The 22308-nt window shown below is 42.9% G+C and overlaps 1 protein-coding gene and 1 long non-coding RNA gene across 3 annotated transcripts in view; one reads left to right on the top strand and one right to left on the bottom strand.

The window, feature by feature from the left end:
• Window positions 1-22308, bottom strand: part of LOC140495806 (uncharacterized) — a 109915-nt gene that overhangs the window by 78803 nt on the left and 8804 nt on the right. The window contains exons 2-3 of one of the 2 annotated variants that reach the window (XR_011964105.1): window positions 15370-15525; window positions 11375-11500 (exon numbers count right to left, since the gene is read on the bottom strand). This is a non-coding gene — a long non-coding RNA (uncharacterized lncRNA). Of the gene's footprint in view, window positions 1-11374; window positions 11501-15122; window positions 15526-22308 lie in introns of those variants that run through there. The other variant, XR_011964104.1, reaches the window with a different exon arrangement.
• cited1 (Cbp/p300-interacting transactivator, with Glu/Asp-rich carboxy-terminal domain, 1) lies at window positions 10695-15376 on the top strand. Its single transcript, XM_072594939.1, has 2 exons — window positions 10695-11024; window positions 14544-15376. Exon 2 carries the CDS (start codon window positions 14600-14602, stop codon window positions 15047-15049), a length of 450 nt encoding a protein of 149 aa, XP_072451040.1. The 5' UTR covers window positions 10695-11024; window positions 14544-14599; the 3' UTR covers window positions 15050-15376.

Genomic DNA, 22308 nt, shown 5'->3' with positions numbered 1-22308 from the left:
ATCTGCAAACTTAGTAACTATACCTTTTATGCTCACATCCAATTCATTTATATAAATGATGAAAAGTAGTGGATTCTTGTAGCACTCCACTGGTCACAGGTCTCCAGTCTGAAAAACAACCCTCCAGCATCACCCTCTGTCTTCTATCTTTGATCCAGTTCTGTATCCAAATGGCTAGTTCTCCCTGTCAATCAGTTTTTTTTTTGACAAACCTTTATCAGGCAAATTGAATTGTTACTCTTGACCTTTTCATTAGAAAGTTTCGGTAATATTTCTCCAGCAGATCACCAAAATCCCCATCCTGCATATGGAAGTTTAAACTAGTGGTTTTTATGAGACTATTTAACTATTCAAATCAAGTCAGATCTTGTCAGATGGGACACTCTTGTTGAACAATTTTGCCCCGTGTCATTACTGAGGAGTTTCTCAGGCCCAAACAGCTTCAGATGCTTCATCAATGGCTGACATTCTATTGTGACATTCAAAAAGTGGGGATACTGCTAAAAATAGCACAACTATCAGAACATCTTGTGCCTCCTCTCATACTGAAACAGTTTAAGTCCATGTGCAGCAAGACCTGAACAATATTCTAGGTTGAGCTGATAAAATGCAAGTAATAAATGCCAAACAATAGCTGCTTCTAACCAGACAGAAGCTAATCATCCCACCTTGAACTACATTGGCATTACGAACATGAATTCCCCCACATTATTACCATTCGTCAGAAATTTAAATGGATTAGTCATGTAAATACCATGGTTACGAGATCAGGTCAGAGGCTAGTCACATGCAGCAAGTAATTATTCCTGACTCCCCAAACCCTGTCCCTCTGACACAAACATTGGGGGTGTAGTGGATAGTGTCGAGGATAGCTTTAAGTTCCAAATGAACTCGATAGGTAGGTGAAATGAGCAGAAAAGTGGCAAATGGAGTACAATTCTGACCATTGTGAGGTAATGCATTTAGGGAGGCCAAACAGTAAAAGTGATCATACAGTAAATGAAAATAAACTGAGATGTGGAGACGAAGCAAAAGATCTTGGCATGCAAGTGCACAGGTCCCTAAAGGTAGCTGTACACATAGATAATGTAATGAAGACATACGGAATGCTCTCCTTCATAGGCAGAGGTATAGAATACAAAGGTAGGGATGTAATAATGAAACTGTATAAGATACTGATGAAGCCTCAACTAGAGTATTGTGTGCAGTTCTGGTCACCACACTACAGGACCTAATTGCTCTGGACAGAGTGCAGAGAAGATTTGCTAGAATGTTGCCAGGGCTGGAGAATTGCAGGTACGAGGAGAGATTGGAGAGACTGGGGTTGTTTTCCTTGGAACAGAGAAGGCTGAGGGGATGTCTTGATTGAGGTATACAAAATTGTGAGGGGTATAAATAAAGTAGATAAAGGGAACCTGTTTAACTTGGCAGAGTGTTTAAAAGCCCATGCTCATAGATTCAAGCTACGTGGCAGAAAGATTAGAGGGATGGAAGTTTTTTTTTAATGCAGAAGGCGGTGGGTGTCTGGAGTTCACTGCCTGAGTTCGTGGTGGAGTCAGAGACCGTGAAAGTATTTTTTTAAAGTACCTGGATCTGCACTTTTTTTTTGTGTGAGACAACTCCCTGTTTATTTTTTTTTCCTTTTTTTTTCCCACACTACCGCCTAACTGCGGTAGTGCTTATTTTTTCCCCAGCGCCCATGGTGTGTGTGTGCAGGTGTGAGACACAGTGAAAGACACAAAGTGCACGAATCTTTATTCAATTCTGGATCTGCACCTTAAGTGCTGTAAGCAGCAGAGCTATAGGCCATATGCAAGAAGATGGTGACAACTTTTATGAAGGTTGTGGTTCGGGTTGTAAGTTTGCTTGCTGAGCTGAAAGGTTTGTTCTCAGACATTTTGTCACCATGCTAGGTAACATTATCAGTGAGCGTTTGGTGAAGTGCTGGTGTTCTGTCGCATTTTCTATTTATGTGTCTTGGTCTGTTTTGGGGGGTGATATCACTTCTGGTTCTTTTTCTGAGAGGTTGTGTTTGTTGATGGAGTTCAGCTTTTAACGTCAGGCCTCTAGGAATTCCTGTGCATGTCTCCCTTTAACCTGTCCCAGGATGGATGTATTGTCCCAGTCGAACTGGTGTCCCTCATTGTCTGCGTGTAGGAATACTAGTGATAGTGGGTCATTTGGTTGTCAAAGACAACTAACCTAAACAAGAAGACACAACATGCCCAGAGACTCTAGCCACACTACTATACATTAAAGACACCTCAGAGATGACTACCAGACTACTCCAGCCCCGAGGTATCATGGTAGCCTACAAACCTACCAACAGACTAAAACAACTCTTGATGAATCTAAATGACCCTGTACCAACAACCAGCAATAGACAATAGACAACAGATGCAGGAGTAGGCCATTCTGCCCTTCGAGCCTGCACCACCATTCAATATGATCATGACTGATCATCCTTAATCAGTATCCTGTTCCTGCCTTATCTCCATAACCCTTGATTCCACAATCCTTGAGAGGTATATCCAACTCTTTCTTAAATGAATCCAGAGACTGGACCTCCACTGCCCTCTGGGGCAGAGCATTCCACACAGCCACCACTCTCTGGGTGAAGAAGTTTCTCCTCATCTCTGTCCTAAATGGTCTTTCCCTTATTTTTAAGCTGTGTCCTCTGGTTCAGCACTCATCCATCAGCGGAAACATGTTTCCTGTCTCCAGAGTGTCCAATCCTTTAATAATCTTATATGTCTCAATCGGATCCCCTCTCAGTCTTCTAAACTCAAGGGTATACAAGCCCAGTTGCTCCAGTCTTTCAGTATAAGGTAATCCCGCCATTCCAGGAATTGACCTCATGAACCTACGCTGCACTCCCTCAATAGCCAGAATGTCTTTCCTCAAATTTGGAGACCAGAACTGCACACAGTACTCCAGGTATGGTCTCACCAGGGCTCTGTACAGCTGCAGAAAAACCTCTTTGCTTCTATACTCAATCCCTCTTTTTATGAAGGCCAGCATGCTATTAGCCTTCTTCACTACCTGCTGAACCTGCATGCTTACCTTCATTGACTGGTGTACAAGAACACCCAGATCTCTCTGTACTGCCCCTTTACCTAAATTGATTCCATTTAGGTAGTAATCTGCCTTCCAGTTCTTGCCACCAAAGTGGATAACCATACATTTATCCACATTAAACTGTATCTGCCATGCATCTGATCACTCACCTAAATTGTCCAGGTCACCCTGTAATCTCCTAAAATCCTCATCACATTTCACCTTGCCACCCAGCTTAGTATCATCAGCAAATTTGCTAATGTTATTACTGATACCATCCTCTATATCATTAACATATATTGTAAAAAGCTGCGGTCCCAGTACTGATCCCTGCGGTACCCCACTGGTCACTGCCTGCCATTCCGAAATGGAGCCGTTTATCACTACTCTTTGTTTCCTATCAGCGAACCAACTTTCAATCCGAGTCAGTACTTTGCCCCCAATGCCATGCGCCCTAATATTGTTCATTAACCTCCTATGTGGGACTTTATAAAAAGCTTTCTGAAAGTCCAGGTACACTACATCTACTGGATCTCCCTCATCTGTCTTCAGAGTTACATCCTCAAAAAATTCCAGAAGATTAGTCAAGCATGATTTCCCCTTCATAAATCCATGCTGACTCTGACCTATCCTGTTACTACTATCCAGATGTGTCGTAACTTTATCCTTTATAATAGACTCCAGCATCTTTCCCACCACTGAGGTCAGACTTACTGGTCTATAATTTCTGTTTTCTCTCTCCCACCTTTCTTAAAAAGTGGTACAACATTAGCCACCCTCCAATCCGCAGGAACTGATCCTGAATCTATCGAACTCTGGAAAATAATCACCAAGAACAAACATCATATGCAAAATGCCCTGTAAGGACTGCAACAAACATTACATTGGACAGACAGGCAGGAAACTAGCCACCAGGATACATGAGCACCAAAAGACACGACCGACTATCACTAGTATTCTTACACACAGACAACGAGGGACATCAATTCGACTGGGACAATACATCCATGCTGGGACAGGTGAAATAAAGATACACATGGGAATTCTTAGAGGCCTGGCATTCAAACTGAAACTCCATCAATAAACATATCAATCTGGTCCCCATTTATCAACCTCTCAGAAAAAGAACCAGAAATGATATCACCCATCACAACAGACCAAGACACACTAAAAGCAAGCGGGACAGTACACCATCACTTCAACAGAGGCTCATCGATGATGACACCTAGCATGGTGATGAAACGTCCAAGAAAAAAACCTTACAGCTCAGTGAGCAAACTTACAACCTGTAGAAAGATGGCATTAGAAAGGGCATTTGGGCGTCTTTGGGTCAGCCATGGACCAGCTGGGCCAAATGGCCACTTCTGTGCTACTTCATTTCTATGGTTCTAAGGCATAAGCCAGAAAAATGCCGGAATACTCCCCAGTTACCTGAATGAGTTTAACTCTAACGACATGCAACAAGCTTTAAAGCACCCTGAACAAAACAGCCCTCTAAACTGGCACCTCATCCACCACCTTTAATGTTCACTCCCTCTGCACTGGCTTCCAGTTGTAGCAGCATGTACAGTTTACAACTGAACTATAGCGCAATTCACTGAGATCTGAAAATGTGTTGCTGGAAAAGCACAGCAGGTCAGGCAGCATCCAAGGCTTTTGCTGCCTGACCTGCTGCGCTTTTCCAGCAACACATTTTCAGCTCTGATCTCCAGCACCTGCAATCCTCACTTTCTCCAATTCACTGAGATTCCTTACACAACACCATGAGGACCTCTACCTCCGAAACGCAAATTTTCCTCTAAGCTATGCACCACCCTGACTTGGATCTATATCACCATTCCAACACTGTCAATGGATCAAAATCTTTTAATTCTTTTCTAACAGTAAGCCCTTCCAGTGGATGTACCCTACACCAAATAGACTACAGTGTTTCAGGAAGCCTGCTCATCACCACCTTCTCAAGCATACTTAGAGACTGGCGACAAATGTTGGTCTTGCTAGCTATTAAATTCAGGAATTAATGAAATAAAACGATTTCTCACAAACCTGGTGTCCAGTACTGCTGGAACTAAGCTGTTGAGCACTGGTTCAAAAACCAAAGCACTTCTCTTGAACTTCAAACCCATGATGTCAGTCAAGGAACTGCAATACAGCTTGAAAGTTCTCCCCAAAACTTGCACGTGTGTTGGTGGTTAAATGGCAGCAGCCATGAATATCTTTAGTTTTTTTTAATGAAGCCTGCCTTTATTCTCCAATGGGTATTTGTCAGCTTTAATTCACAACTGACTCCTAAATATGATAACTATTTTAATATATGTAGCACCCTTCACTTCAAAATTAGAAAATAGTTCTGACCAATCTGTACAAGCTTAAACTAATTGCTCAAATTTATGTACAGATAAAAGAATATATAGAGGCAAGAAACACCGCAATATATGAAACCAGTACAGTTAAGGTGTAGGGAATGGGTCAGGGTGGGTTAGTCTTCAGAGGGGCGGTGTGGACTTGTTGGGTTGAAGAGCCTGTTTCCACACGGTAGGGATTCTATAAATTAAAGTAAATACACAGGTGTCATTTCATCCTTTTCACAATGTCTGATATACAGCTAATCCTCTGGGTCAAATCTGCATGCTTATCTCTTACTGATTATCAGAATTCACTTGCCAACCAGTGAGCACTGTCCTCTCAGACAGTATAAATATTGATTTTCCTTTGAATTGGTATCCTTCTAAATTGTCCTGATGAGTGTAATATGAAAGCTTTGATAAAATGTGTCATTTCTCAGCAATCATATAGTATGGGATTCTTTCATGTAAATTATTTTGAATAAACTGCAAGGAGATATGTTAACAGTCTTTACACTTCAGCAGAGATTTTGACAGCTTGAAAGCCTACAATATACCATGCACTAAAGTCTCTGGATCTGAACACATTTGCAATTTTGTAAGAACCATCTATCAGTCTCCATTTTAAGAGTTATCATGGATTGTTGTCAGGCAGTTGACAGTTTCCATTTTAGAAGTAGCTACTTTTAAAAGTGGGGAAACAAAAAAATAGTCAATCTTGAGCTTGTTGCACCAAGATTCCTTTTTGATCTCCATTCCTGATGAAGGGCTTTTGCCCGAAACGTCGATTTTCCTGCTCCTCAGATGCTGCCTGACCTGCTGTGCTTTTCCAGCATCACTCTAATCTAGACTCTGGTTTCCAGCATCTGCAGTCCTCACTTTTGCCTGGCTACAGTAGATTGTGGAATCAACATCATTTTCTTGATATATGATGGCTATGTTACCTGGTAACTCCATTGACTGACCATGGCTGAACCAAAGCAAAAGACAATACTTGATGTAAGTATCAGTGTTTTCAGAGGTTCCCATTATCACTCTCCACATGGCGAACAATAAAAGTGGTTGAGAAAAATTTACATTAGATCATTAGAATTAGAGGTATCCCATCCAAATGGACTTTCCTGGCTGTTCTGCCTTTGTAATTTAGCTATCCTCCATCTCACCGGCAATGTTCCAGATTTGTATAAAATTCAGCATTGATTGCACCACAAATAATCTGAGCAGCCGAATGTATGATCCCGATCTGCAACAGCAACTGATGGAACTATTTGTCTCAGAAAGGGCATTCCGAGAGATGAGATGGGATAACTCTGGAAGAATCCAGACGAATTGCAGGAGTTCATTTGAGCACTCAAACATCAACAGATTGAGCACTCTTAAACTGGAAGATTCTGGAGAAGTTTAAGTCTGAGGACACATCATCCTGCCACCGACAGGAAAGGAGCTAGATGGGAGTTCTTTCATGTGCTAGTGTCAATTTTTATTTTTATTTATTATGTGTAAATGAACTTTTCAAAGAATAGGTATTCCAAATAAGCAATATTGATAAATACTTCAAAACAAGAGAAATCGATTATTTTGTGAGCTCACTTTATCACCGCTGCCTGTAGAAATATATTTTGCTCACCCTGTGACACATACGTGCTTGAATATTGATTAGCAGATTAAGTGAGTGATAGCTGGACAGATGTGAACTTGTTAGATGAAAATTGAGAGATTACAGCAAGTAAACCTGTAATTACACTTAAAAATAGCATAAGACACAGAAGCAAAGAGACTAATCATAGAATCCCTACAGTGTGGAAAGAGGCTCTTCAGCCCAACAACTCCACACTGACCCTCCGAACAGTAACCCACCCAGACCCATTCCCCTACCCTATTTTCCTATATGTACCCCTGACTGATGCACCTAACCTACACATTCTTGAACACTATGAGCAATTTAGCATGGCCAATTCACCGAACCTGCACACCTTTGGATGCTAATCCATGCTGCTCATGGGTTGGCAACTTATGTAACAGAGAAAGCATGACAGGTAAATCCTGTTCTTATCTTACACCCATCTTTACATTTGCAGTTTTCAGCTTGGTTCACTGGATAGGAACATGGTATAGGAATACTGCTTTACTCATACCAAACCCTTGGTGTGAATGTCATTTATCGACTTCCAGTTTTTTGTACTTTTTTTTCACAACTATACTACTATTTTACTTTCCTTCTGATAGGGCTTGACAAATTGTGAAATAGTGGAGCTGCCAGGAACATCCCCTCTGGCAGGAGAAGTGATTTGGAATGCAAAGCACTGGATAGAGTGGCATTGAAAAGTGTTTAATAGGTGGTCTTCAAATTGTCCTGAGCACTGAGATAGAGTGTTATAAGCAGCTACTTTTGTGCAAAAAGCCTGAACATCTGCCCTTTAGATGAATGGAGATGGATTGTTACAAAACATGGAGAAATTACTGGGACATTCAACATGGACTAATCACTGTCTTAGATTATTTCAGAATATTACTTGATTGGTGATTTGTTTTACACTGATTCATGTAGTAATTCAAATGAAGCATCTCAGAAACTAAAGGAAAATATTAGATATGTGAAATAAGAGCAGAAATGGCTGAAAAACACCCATTAGGCAACATCTTTGCAGAGCGGAAAACAAAGTTAGCATTTCAGATCCAATGACTCTTCTTCAGAACTGAAGGGGATTGAAATATGATTTTTTGTTTAACAAAGCTGTTGACAATGGGAGAGAGGGGGCAGGTGGAACAGATAGTAGTGGTCCTGAGAACAAAAGACAAAGGTAAAGGAGCATTCTAGCAATAAAATAGGTATTAATGACAAGTGTGAAATAGAAAATAGGTCAGCTTTGCTGAGAGCAAACCTATGCCATCAGGAATCTGTTGGACGGGAGGTTACTCAAAGTGGATGATGGTGTTCATGCTCTGAAGCTGTTGGACTCAATGTTGCATCCCAAAAGCTACAAAATGCCTAAGGCTTGTTCTTCCAGGTTGCATTGGGCTTCATTGGAACACTGCAGCAGGCATAGAATGGAAATGTTAGTATGACAGTACGATGGTGTGTTTCAATGGCAAGCAACTGGAAGGTTTATGTCATTCTTCTGGATAGATTGGAGACATTCCCAAAGTGGTTGTCCGAATTGCTTTTGGTCTCACCAATGTTGAGGAGACTGTATTGTGACAGCAAACATGTCAACTAGATTGAAAGTAGCGCAAGTACACATGCTGTGTGTTTGGACAGTGAGGAAAGAGTAAAACACTTAGTGTTACATCTTCTGCAATTGCAGGAGAAGCTGCTATGGGAGTGTGAGGAAGTGTTAGGAGTGACAGAAGAATGGACCATACTGTCTGGTCCATCTCCAACTCTTTAACTCTACCCTTCCTTTACTCATTTGTTTCCATTTCGAGGACTGCATTGCCCACCTATATCTATTAAAAACCAACTGATTTCTACAGTTAATTGGACTATATGTTCTCACACCCCGTTTCCTGCAAGGACTTCATTCTATTCTCCCTCTACACATTGAAAGAACTGTCAGAATGGATTGGAGATGCCGGTGTTGGACTGGGGTGTACAAAGTTAAAGATCACACAAGACCAGGTTATATTCCAACAGGTTTAATTGGAAGCACACTAGCTTTCGGAGCGACGCTCCTTCACTATCACCTGATGAAGGAGCGTCGCTCCGAAAGCGAGTGTGCTTCCAATTAAACCTGTTGGACTATAACCTGGTGTGTGTGATCTTTAACTTTGTCAGAATGGAAGTATGGTACTGCATTTCTGAGGGCACCATGAGCAGAACCTCCTCTCAGAAATAGAGCTCCTTATTTTGTAATACAGGGCCAGATGGGCAATTTGCAGGATATTGCCACTCCCTGTCAATTCTGGCCCTATTTTGGTCAATTTCAGCAGATAACTGAATTATCTGTTTTAAATGGAGACTTCCCTCCATCATAAGGTCAGAAGTGGGGATGCTCACCAATGTCTGCACAATATTTAACACCATTTGCAATTCCCCAGAACAAAGCAGTCTTTGTTCAAATGCAACAAGATCTGGACAATATCCAGGCTTGGGCTGACAAGTGACAAATCATATACATGCCACACAAATGCCAGGCAATGACCATTACCAATAAGAGACAATCTAACCATCTAACATTCAATGGTGTTACCATCACTGAGTCCCCCACTATTATCAATCTGGGGGTTACCATTGACCAGAAACTTAACTGGACTTGGCACGTAAGCACAATTAGAGGCAAAAAATATGCTGATGCTGGAATCCATGGTAGACAAGCACCCCTGCTTATCTACATAAGCACAGTGGCTACGAGAGCAGATCAGAGGTTAGGAATACTGCAGCCAATAAAGCACTGCCTGACTCCCTAAAGCCTGTCCACCATCTACAAGATACAAGTCAGGTGTGTGATGGAATACTCCCCACTTGACTGGATGGGTGCAGCTCTAACAACATTATAGAAGCTTGGCACCATCCAGGACAAAGCAGCCCGCATCCATGGGCATCCACTCCCTCCACCACCAACACTCAGTAGCTGCAGTCTGTGCTATCTGCAAGTTGCACTGCAAAAATTCACCAAAGATCCTTAGATAGCACTTTCCAAACCTACAACCACTTCCACCTAGAAGGATAGGTGCAACAGATACATGGGCTCACCACCACCTCATTCCCCTCCAAGTTACTCACCATCCTGACTTGAAAGTATATTGCAGTTCCTTCACTGTCACTGTTTCAAAATCCTGGATTTCTCTCCCTCAGGGCATTGCAGACTATGGTAAGTGGACGGGAGCGATTCAAGGAGTCAGCTCACTGTCACCTTCTCAGGGGCAAGCAAACGATGGACAGCCAGTGTTGACCACATTCCCAAAAGTGAATAAAAAATTTTTTGGAAGAATTCTTCGGGGAAAACAGAAATCAGTTTCTCGTGCAATTCCTGCCAAATGTGGTACAATGTGGGTACCACATGGTATCTCCAATCTAGGCTGCTCTAAGGAGTGTCTGAACACTGGGAAATCCGGGTATGTTCTTGTTCAGCCGCTGGCAAGCGGAGTTGCTGAATATGCACCTTAGGGATTTGGGATGTTCTCCTCGAGACTTCCCCTCGAGGACAGGCGATCGCTCTAGCTAATAATACGTGAGTTTGATTTCATTGGAGGAAAAGCCCCCTCCAAGGACAGGGGGCGATCCAGTCCAGGTTTTTGCAGCCGCACGTTGTGTGGCTCTGAGTGCTGGTGGGTCTCAGTGACGGCCGGACAGCACACAAAAAAAACCTTTCATTTCAAGTGGGAATTTACAGGGAGAACGCTGTACACATTGGGCTCAGTACGGTCAGGCGTGCATCGTTCACATTGGGAACAGTCCCCAAATCCTGACAACTCCATCTCCAGGGGAATCCTACTGCTAGAAGTCACCGTCTTGGATCCGGAATACCCCGCTTTAACAACAGTGAGGCGACCCCCACAAGTTTCGGAGCCTCCGGTTGGGCACGGGGCTGATGTGGTCCTGCACACCCTAGTTTAGATCGACAGATTGACCTTTACTGAAGCAATCGGAGACACTGGCTCGGGGAACCAACCTTGGAGAAGGTAAGACTATGGGTGAGAATCCCCCCCCCCCCCAATATCGGGCATCAATTAGAACTAAATGCAATCTAGAGACGGTTAGAAAGCGTGGGAAAGCCACTCTCCCACTTTTAAGGAGCTTGACCGTTCAGCGGTCTTCTGTAGGAGCCGCTTTGTACACGGTGCTTTGGAAGTTCATGTTCTCCGGAGAGGACGGTCTAATCCCATCTCACCGGCGACCCCTCCCCTCCCGGAGCTCTCGATCCAATTGCACATTTACAGAAACCGTCTTTAGGAAAACAGGGCTCCGCGTTCATACCAAACCCCAAAACCCAACAGTCTCCTGGGACAGTGGTCGGTTCAAGTATACCCACGTGGCATTCTTGTGAGATTTCCCAACTGCGGGTGAAGATGGCCCACATCTGATGTTTAAAGGGCATTCCGTTCGACACCACAGGTGTTTCCTTCGTTAAAGCAGAACATACAGGGGCAGTTCAAATCTACGCATGAAATACACAACAACATATCGTTATCCTTAACTCCTGTGGCGTCCATGCCCAATATTTGTACAAACACATAATGGCAGACATGAGCCGTTAATATCGAGAAATATATTGGAGGCTTGTTCCAAAAATTGAAATGTTCCTTTGACGCGTGCGTTTTACGCTTTAAGAAGTGGCAGGCCATTTGCAACATGCTGTGCTTGGAGTGTAGTGCACCGCGGGAATGAGTTCTCAAAGCGGGAGGAGAAACACAAGCATCATTACAAAATGAGTCAAGTTTCCGGTATCACAGCAACCATAAGGTGTGAATGCCAGATATTTGAATTCTGGAAGGCGTGAAACAAAAATGAGAATGCAAGTGTTGCCGCAGGAATAAACATATTTTCAAAGGTCCACCACAGAGTCATAGAGATGTACAGTATGGAAACCCTTCAGTCCAACCTGTCCATGCCGACCAGATATCCCAACCCAATCTAGTCCCACCTGCCAGCACCCGGCCCATATCCCTCCAAACCCTTCCTATTCATATACCCATCCAAATGCCTCTTAAATGTTGCAATTGTACCAGCCTCCACCACATCCTCTGGCAGCTCATTCCATACACGTACCACCCTCTGCATGAAAAAATTGTCCCTTAGGTCTCTTTTATACCTTTCCCCTGTCACCCTAAACCTATGCCCTCTAGTTCTGGACACCCTCATCCCAGGGAAAAGACTTTGTCTATTGATCCTGTAAACAGTAATTTGTTTTCCACCGTTGTATTGCACATCCCATTTACAAATCGAAAGTCGATATGGTCCCTCTGAGGGGTTAAAGGGATGAAAAACCCCTGCCCCCAACTGATATCCAGATTACCCCTAGATTCTGCTGAGCTAAATATTTGTAAAACCCAAGAGGGCGAGGGTTAGAACTCTGAGTAATTAATGACCGGTCCACTGGACTTTGGTTTACAGCGACCCAGTACATTTTGATCACAGAGGAATTTCAGGGATTTGAGAGGTTTTGTGTTGGAGGGTATAGCAGTGTTCTCGGTAGAGAGGGAATCTCCGCCTGTACAGTCTGGATAGAGGCAGTGGCCGGGTAGTCTCTGAGATGTAGGTAGTCACATGGGGTTTATAAATGCTATCGATGCTGCAAAAACAAGTATCTGTTTAAATCCAGCCAGCGATCAAAGGGGCCACCGAGTTAAATAAGAGGGAGAACGTTCTTTGAAAATGACGGATGTTCGGAACAGCAGCGGGAGGAGGAAACCGATCAGAATGTCTTTGGGAAAACTACCGAGCGTCAGCGACCTTTTCTGACCCCACGCTTCTGTTGTGAATAAAGCAGTCAAAGTTTGTCTCAATGAGAACGGTCTTCAATGTTTCTTTAGTTGGATTAGGCGCGGTTGTCTTTAGGAATTCTATTTAAATTTGATTTTAGTTGACAGGGGGGTTCTGAACTAGCCTGGGGAGACTGCGGACATCCTGAACAATATCTTTTAAAATGTTTCCTACATTTATGTGTATAAACGATGGAGGTGAGAGTGTCTGTGTGTTTGGGGGATTGAAAGGGTGGGGGACAGTTGATAAGTAAGTTTGTGGATGACGCAAAGATTGGCCGGGTGGTTGACAATGAGGAGGAAGGCGTTAAATTACAGGACGATATAAACCCATTGATAAGATTGGAATTTAACCCTGATAAGTGCAAGGTGATGCATTCTTGAAGCAGTAACACAGATCCCTGAAGGTGGTAGATTAATCGAGTTTTACTTTAAGAAGGCATATGGGATATTTTATCAGTTGTGGCATAGATAATAACAACAGAAGCGGGATTATGTTGGAGCTCTCCAGAACTTTGGTTCAGCCACAGCTAACGTACTGTGTGCAGTTCTGTTCACCGCCCTATGGGAAGGATGACATTACACTGGGGAAGTACAGAGATTTACTAAGATTTTGCCTGGGATGGAGCAGTGTAGCAATGAACAAAGGCTGGACAAGCTTGGGTTTGCTTTGGCGCCGGGAATGCTGAAAGGTGACCTGAGTGAGGTGTATAAAATTATGAGGGGCATGGACAGGGTGGATAAGAAGCAGGGACACCATTTTACAGTGAAAGGCAGGAGGTTCAGGAATGATTTGAGGAAAATGTTTTCACCCAGAGGGTACACTGCTTGGAAGTGTGGTTGAGGCAGAAAACCTCACAACCTTTAAAAAGTACTTGGATGATTGGATGAGCACTTGAAATATCACAACATTCAAGGCGATGGGAGAAGTGCTGGAAAGTGGGGCTCGTGTACATTTAAAATAGTTTTTTTGTCAGTGCAGACTCAATGGGCCAAAGGACCTCTTCTGTACTGCGTGATTTTATGAAATGTTACGTGATCACAAAGCAATCCTCTGGTCCCAGTTGCTTCATTGTTTATAAACGGATCAGCACGGACTGAGGCGTTCTAAGGGTCACTCCATCCAAAACGTTAACTCTGATTTCTCTCCACAGATGCTGCTAGACCTGGGCTTTTCCAGCGATTTCTGTTTTTGTTCCATCATGGACTGTCAGCTTTTTCCCTGATTATAACTGAATCAACTGGAACTGACATCCAGTATGTTAACTGGGAAGGTTGAAAATCACACAACACCAGGTTGTAGTCCAACAGGTTTACAGGCATTCCAAATGGTGCTTCCAAATAAACCCGTTGGACGGTAACCTGGTGTGTAATATTTGTCCTGCTCCTCCACATCATAAACTGGGGGAAGGAATGTGAATCACTCTGATGCCAATTCCGACTACTGTACTTTAATGTTGCCACTTAGCCAATCGAATAGTGACCACGTAACAGGTATACATTGAGAGAAAAAGTTCTGTGGCACAGTGGTAATGTCCCTACCTCTGAGCCAGGAAGCCCAGATCCGCACACCACCTACTACAAACAAGTATATTAACCCCTCTGAACAGGTCAATTGAAAAATGTCTGTATTGAGGGTTCCAGAGATGTTGGTGCGTAAGTTTGTGTTTGAGAGTCTGTCCTTGGGGCGTTGCTAATGTCAGGTTGTTTTGCCCTCAGGTCCCCGGCTGCGTTCTCGGGTGGACCCCGGACTGAAGGAAGCTGAAGCGGTCACTATGCGGCACTATGGAGGCTCGGTAGCTCGGAGCAGCAGTGGACAGGGACGGCTCACCCCTTGGTGCGGGGCCCAGCAGCAACAGCAGCAGCAGCAGCTGGTACTGCACGGCCCACAACTGCTGGCCAGCCTGCAGCTACAGAAACTCACCAGCCAGTACGAGAGCCCGGCTGCAGCGGCGGCGGCTCCTGCTGCAGCTCCCGGGGACAGCCAGGCTCCAACTGCTGCTCCAAGCCCAGGGCAGGCCAGCCCCGCCACACCGGGCATCATTGACACAGACCTCATCGATGAGGACTCACTCATGAGCCTGGTGCTGGAGCTGGGCTTGGACCGAGTGGACGAGCTGCCGGAACTCTGGCTGGGACACAATGAGTTTGACTTCAGCTCCGAGGTGACGCCGGTCAGTGGGAGCAGCTTGGTCAGATGGACTAATCTGATACCTACCGATTAAAACAGACCGGAGCTGAGTGGGGCGTGAGAATCCAGTGTTCAGTCACCTCCTGGAATAATAGCGTCTACTCAGATAGTGGACTGGCTTTTTATTTTGCAAAGTCTGATGCCTCTGTCATCAAGCAAGAGTCAAGGCTTCCACATTGAACTGGACACACTGCCGCCTACAGGACACTACTGAGATTCACTTCATTGAATTTTCTCATCAACCTGTTCAGAGATGTGATTCCGGTCCAGAGGTAGGGACACTACCACCGCACGACAGGACAGACTCCATGACGTTTATAATTACACACTTGGAACTTAATTTGAAGCACAAACCTTGTTTGATGTGCCTTAAAAAAGTTAACACTGTTGTTTTCAACTGAAAGTAATTCATCTGGGTCGTAGACATGCTGTTAACATCACACCAGGAATCTCCCACTTTTCCTGATCTTGAAGGCAATTTGGGATTCTAAACTCTCCAGTAGGACATTCCTGTGTGAAAACAAAAGGGAAATGCCAGATGACTCCTTCGACAAGTTATAGGAGTGGATATATTTCATTTGCCAGCCTGGGAGACGCAATGTAACCAGTCCCTGCTCCCTTACATCAAATGGCACATATTTTTATTGAACTTGAACTCCTAATCAGACATAAACTTGATGTGGTTCCATCAAGTTCAGGAAAGCAGGTCAGCAACACAGGGACAAAAAGACTGTTGCCTGTTTCAGGTTCCACTCAACCAGGTCCCTCACTTTATCAATGAGGCAACAACAGCTCAACTACATGTCAATTCTTGTGTTCCACTCGTTGAAGCTTGTTATAGACCTACAGTGACACTGGGGATTACATTGCTTATCAGTCATAGAGACAGAGAGATGTACAGCACTGAAACAGACCCTTTGGTCCAACTTGTCCATGCCGACCAGATATCCTAACCTAAAATAGTCCCATTTACCAGCACTAGGCCCATATCCCTCTAAACCCATCCTATTCATATACCCATCCAGGTGGCTTTTAAATGCTGCAATTGTACTAGCCTCCACCACTTCCTCTGGTAGTTCATTCCATATATGCATCATCCTCTGTGTGAAAAATATGCCCTTTAGGTCCCTTTTAAAATTTTCTCATCTCGTTCTAAACCTATGCCCTCTAGTTCTAGATGCCCCCACCCCAGGGAAAAGACCATATCTATTTATTCTATCTGAGCCCCTCATGATTTTATAAATCTATAAGGTCACCCCACAGCCTCTGAAGCTCCAGGGAAAACAGCCCTAGCCTGTTCAACCTCTCTTTATAGTTCAAATCCTCCAACCCTGGCAACATCCTTGTAAATGTTTTCTGAAACCATTCAAGTTTCACAACATCTTTCCGAAAGGAAGGAGAACAGAATTGCACACCATATTCCAAAAGTGGCCTAACCAATGTCCTGTACAGCCACAACATGACCTCTCAGCTTCTATACTCAATGGTCTGACCATTAAAGGAAAGTATACCAATTGCCTTCTTCACTATCCTTTCTACATGCAACTCTACTTTCAAGGAACTATGAACCTGCACTCCAAGGTGTCTTTGTTCAGCAACACTCCCACAACCTTCCCATTAAGTGTATAAGTCTTGCTCTGATTTGATTTTCCAAAATGCAGCACTTCACATCTATCTAAATTAAACTCAATCTGCCAATCCTCAACCCATTGGCCCATCTGATCAAAATCCCGTTGTACTCTGAGGTAACCTTCGTTGCTGTCCACTACACCTCCAATTTTGGTGTCATCTGCAAACTCACTAACTATATCTGCTATGTTCACATCCAAATCATTTATATAAATGACAAAAAGCCCAGTGGGTCCAGCACCGATCCTTGTGGGACACCACTGGTCACAGGCCTCCAGTCTGAAAGCAACCATTCAGCACAATCCTCTGTCTTCTACCTTTGAGCCAGTTCTGTATCCAAATGGCTAATTCTCCCTGTATTCCATGAGACCTAACCTTGCTAATCAGTTTCCCACGAGGAACCTTGTCGAACGCCTTACTGAAGTCCATATAGATCATGTCTACCGCTCTGCTCTCATCAATCCTTTTTGTTATTTCTTCAAAAAAACTCAATCAAGTTTGTGAGACATGATTCCTTACACATAAAACCATGCTGACTATCCCTAACCAGTCCTTGCCTTTCTAAATACATAGATCCTGTCCCAGAGGATTCCCTCCAACAACTTGCCTACCACAGATGTCAGGCTCACAGGTCTATAGTTCCCTGGCTTTCTTAAATAGTAGCACCACGTTAGCCAACCTCCAGTCATTTGGCACCTCACCTGTGACTATCAATGATACAAATATCTCAGCAAGAGGCCCAGCAATCACTTCCCTAGCTTTTCACAGAGTTCTACCGTACACCTGATGAGGTCCTGGGGACTTATTCACTTTTATGCCTTTCAAGACATCCAGCACTTCTTCCTCTCTAATATGGAGACTTTCCTTTTTTCTTTTGAACCAAAATTGGAATTGTCTACAGCTGAACTCAGAAAAGAGAAAAATAAAAACATAGAATTGTTAAGTAGAATGGAAAGTGAAGATGAGAATAAAATTCTATAAAATAATGTGAACAATGAACCTGAGTAATTTAGTAAGTTCAATGTTATCACACAGTTAGAGTTGGGAGATGGGGGGGGTTGGTGTGCTGGCATTTAAAAATAACATGTGTTCAGCAGGTGATTAGGATCCGATAAGAACTTCCAAGAAAGATGTGGACACTGATTGAATCTCAGTTTTGCAAAGGAAACTGGATAGGCGCCCAATATAAAACATTATTGCAGGGCCACAAAGAGAGGACTGTGGAGTGGGACTCATTCAATTGTTCTTGCAGAGCTGGCACAGATTTAATGGACTGAATGCCCTCTTGTCTAGTAACCATACTGTAACTTTTCCAATTGATTTAGTGCAAAAAAAAGGAAACTGTTTTCTCGAAGTATTCAGAAAAATGTATGATGAGTCAATTCAGAAGTTCAGATTTGATTTATTGTCAAGTGTACTTAGATATAGTGAAAAGCTTTGTTTGTGAACAGTGCAAGCAGATCATAGCAAGCAAGGACATACAGATTATAGGTGTTTGGACAATTGAGGCATACAGGTTACACTGCACAGGAGGTGCATGAGGCAAGATCAGCATTAACAAAATCAACTAAGCATTGTACCATTGTAGCAGAAATAACTTCTAGCTCTTCCCTCCCATGGGGCTTAAGAGCAGCCCCTCCCAAATAAAGATAGAAAGTTTCTCTTTCCATTCCCAGATTTAAATTTGAGTATGTTCCCATGAATTTAATAATAAAAATAGAAAATATTGGAAATACCTAGCAGGTGAGGCAGTCATCCCTTGCAGTGAGAAACAGACTTATTCTTTAAGACATGGTAACCTATCATCAAAACAATTCTGTCAAAGATCTGAAATATGAAACCAATTTCTTTCCACAGATCCTGCTTGACACAAGAATTATTTCTAACATTTTCTGTTTCTCTATCAGATTTCCATCCTCTCCAGTATTTTGATTTTGTATTAGTTTTTAATTCATAGTAGTTTGGGCTTAAGTGACTGTACACACTGCTCCACCCTGTTGTCCACTGTTGGGATTTTGCAGAGATTCAAAATAGATATAAAGTAAGAAAAAATGCAGAAAAAGCATCCTTGGTGTAATGCAGAATGATTTTGAAACATTTCTGAAAGTTTTAAGAAAATTCTGCAAATTCTAGTTTACAATACAAAATCGATTTGTAATGACCACATCAAAGGTGGAATATTATTTTATACAATTTAATGTTGTCAACACAGACCTATTTGTGGGGCCATTTGCTGTTGTATCACTAATATGCACATTTGTTGAATGCACATGCTTAAAATAACCTGAATGACTTAAAGCTGTGGTACTTTTTACTTATTCTGGATGAAATGTCAAAGAACTGTTTAAAATGTTCCAAAATTATTTTACCAGCACTGCTTCTTAATAAACATACAATCTGTCTTAAAAGAATGAAGAGTGTGAAGCATCTCATTGGGCAGTGTTAACCATAAGATGTGCATTTTTAAGGATAATACTTCATGATTCTGACTGTGACTTCTGAAACATATGTTGTCATGGGATATGGGTAGTTGTGTAAGAAAGTATACAAAAATGAATATTTCTCAGTCATCATTTTGATTTACTATTTCTCTTTCTTTATGGAAAGAATTTCACTTTGATTTGTTGTAGCAATGCAGTCCTATGGGCTTCACATTGCCAACCCATTCAGGGCCATTCTGGAAAAGGTAGGGTCAGTGGCAGAGCTTTTCCATCCACAAACTAATGGGGTAACTAATTAAGACTGTGAAAGGGCCAATAAGATCATGGACCAGAGGCTGACTGGAATTTTCAAAGGTTCTGGCAATAGAACAAATGTCTGCTGACACTCCCTGACCTTCTTGCTAGAACTGAGCCACAGAACATAAAGAGGAAGGCTCCCCCTTCCACAACCTTGGTCCAATAGCCATGGCCATTTTTCATTTCAGTTCTCTTAAAAGTTACTGGGTTGGTGGGCAGTATTTCAAGAGAAAGGTGTTTCTTTCTCCCCTATCTACAACTATAATCAGTTCCTTCCATGCTGCGTGGCCTCCTATTGGTCTTCTAGCTGCAAGAGCCAAACTACCTTCCTTAGTTACTCTGCGAGCTAGCCCTTTGGCTACTAATTTGACCAGAAAGGCAATATTACTGTTGGGTGACTTCCTGACATCATGCAGGGTCAGGATCTGCATTTGATCCCAATGTCAGGAGTCATGGTTTTAGAGTCATAGAGATGTACAGCATGGAAACAGACCCTTCGGTCCAACCCGTCCATGCCGACCAAATATCCCAACCCAATCTAGTCCCACCTGCCAGCACCCGGCCCATATGCCTATCCTGAGTCCTGACCCAAAATGCAAAATTCTGCTGTATATCATGTATTTATCTTTTCATTTTTATTTTGTCATGTTCATCATGTGTTATGTGACCTTTTTGTTGCCATATCCCATCTCTGTTTTTTTTGCCTCATTTTGTTTTATTTAATTTACTTACTTTGATGTATATTGTCAAGTTTATCTCACTGTTACTATGCTGTTTAACAAAAAATAACCTTTACGATAATTCTGATGCCTCATTACATTTAAAATGTCAATTCCCATTAATTCTTAAGAATTTTGCCCTATTAGCTGGGATGCTGGTTGATATTCATAAAGTCTCAGTCTGCAAATTGTGATGAATTCTCCTTTTGTTTTATGCAATTTATGCCATAAGCATTCTGTAACAATGATAACATTCCTTATGAAATATGTCTGCCCACCAACCCAGTAACTTTTGAAGAGAACTAAAATGAAGACAAAAAATTTCAAGGGTATGCCACAAATAATGGATTGCAGTTTCCAAGAATTCAAAAGAACATAGTCCCAAGAAAGGAAGACAGGCCACCTGAACATCAGCAAATATTTAATGTTGTCCATGTGGAGTAGATTTTGAGGGAGTTTCAGGGCAAGGTCATCAAAAATGAAGAATCATAATCTCTTAATTGTGAAGTCAGAATCAGATTTGGTGACCCACAATATCACTAACAAGAGCAGAGGAGACAGAGAAATCCATGGGACCTGTTTCATTGTATTTGCAATTTGATGCATTCTGTGGGGTGTTCAACCATCATTTGTCAATTACCCATATTTGCTTCATGTTTTAAGTTTGTAATGTTATAAGACTTCGTCACAGTTTGAAGCTTTTTTTGTCTCTAACTATTGTGTATTTAACTTTTATAGAACATAGAACATAGAAGAATACAGCGCAGTACAGGCCCTTCGGCCCTCGATGTTGCGCCGATCAAAGCCCACCTAACCTACACTAACCCACTATCCTCCATATACCTATCCAATGCCCGCTTAAATACCCATAAAGAGGGAGAGTCCACCACTGCTACTGGCAGGGCATTCCATGAACTTACGACTCGCTGAGTGAAGAACCAACCCCTAACATCACTCTTATATCTACCCCCCCTTAATTTAAAGCTATGCCCCCTTGTAATAGCTGACTCCATACGTGGAAAAAGGTTCTCACTGTCAACCCTATCTAACCCCCTAATCATCTTGTACACCTCTATCAAGTCACCCCTAAACCTTCTTTTCTCCAATGAAAACAACCCCAAGTGCCTCAGCCTTTCCTCATAGGATCTTCCTACCATACCAGGCAACATCCTGGTAAACTTCCTCTGCACCCGTTCCAGTGCCTCCACATCCTTCCTATAGTATGGCGACCAAAACTGCACACAATATTCCAGATGCGGCCGCCCCAGAGTCTTATACAACTGCAGCATGACCTCAGGACTCCGGAACTCAATTCCTCTACCAATAAAAGCCAGTACGCCATATGCCTTCTTCACTGCACTATTTACCTGGGTGGCAACTTTCAGAGATCTGTGTACATGGACACCAAGATCCCTCTGCTCTTCCACACTACCAAGTATCCGACCATTAGCCCAGTACCCCATCTTTTTGTTACTCTTACCAAAGTGAATCACCTCACACTTAGCTACATTGAACTCCATTTGCCACCTTTCTGCCCAGCTCTGCAGCTTATCTATATCCCGCTGTAACCTGCCACATCCTTCCTCACTGTCTACAACTCCTCCGACTTTCGTATCATCCGCAAACTTGCTCACCCAACCTTCTAACCCTTCCTCCAGGTCATTTATAAAAATGACAAACAGCAATGGTCCCAAAACAGATCCTTGCGGAACACCGCTAGTGACGGCACTCCACTAGTGACGGTTGATGAACCTTTGCCATCAACTACTACCCTCTGTCTTCTTCCAGCCAGCCAATTCCTAATCCAAACCTCCAACTCACCGTCAATGCCATATCTCTGTATTTTCTGCAGTAGCCTACCATGGGGGACCTTATCAAATGCCTTACTAAAATCCATATATACCACATCTACCGCTTTCCCCTCATCTACCTCCTTAGTCACCTTCTCAAAGAATTCAATAAGGTTTGTGAGGCACGCCCTGCCCTTCACAAAACCATGCTGACTATCCTTGATCACATTCTTATCCAGATGTGCATAAATCCTATCCCTTACAATTCTCTCTAAGACTTTGCCCACAACAGAAGTGAGACTCACTGGCCTATAGTTACTAGGATTATCCCTACTCCCCTTCTTGAACAAGGGAACCACGTTTGCTAGCCTCCAATCCTCTGGCACTACTCCTGTAGACAAAGAGGACACAAAAATC

This window comes from Chiloscyllium punctatum, chromosome 25 (assembly GCF_047496795.1).
Source record: "Chiloscyllium punctatum isolate Juve2018m chromosome 25, sChiPun1.3, whole genome shotgun sequence".
Classification (NCBI taxonomy): Eukaryota; Metazoa; Chordata; class Chondrichthyes; order Orectolobiformes; family Hemiscylliidae; genus Chiloscyllium; species Chiloscyllium punctatum.
The sequence above is the reverse complement of the archived record's forward strand: the minus strand, read 5'-3'. Positions and strand labels throughout refer to the sequence as shown.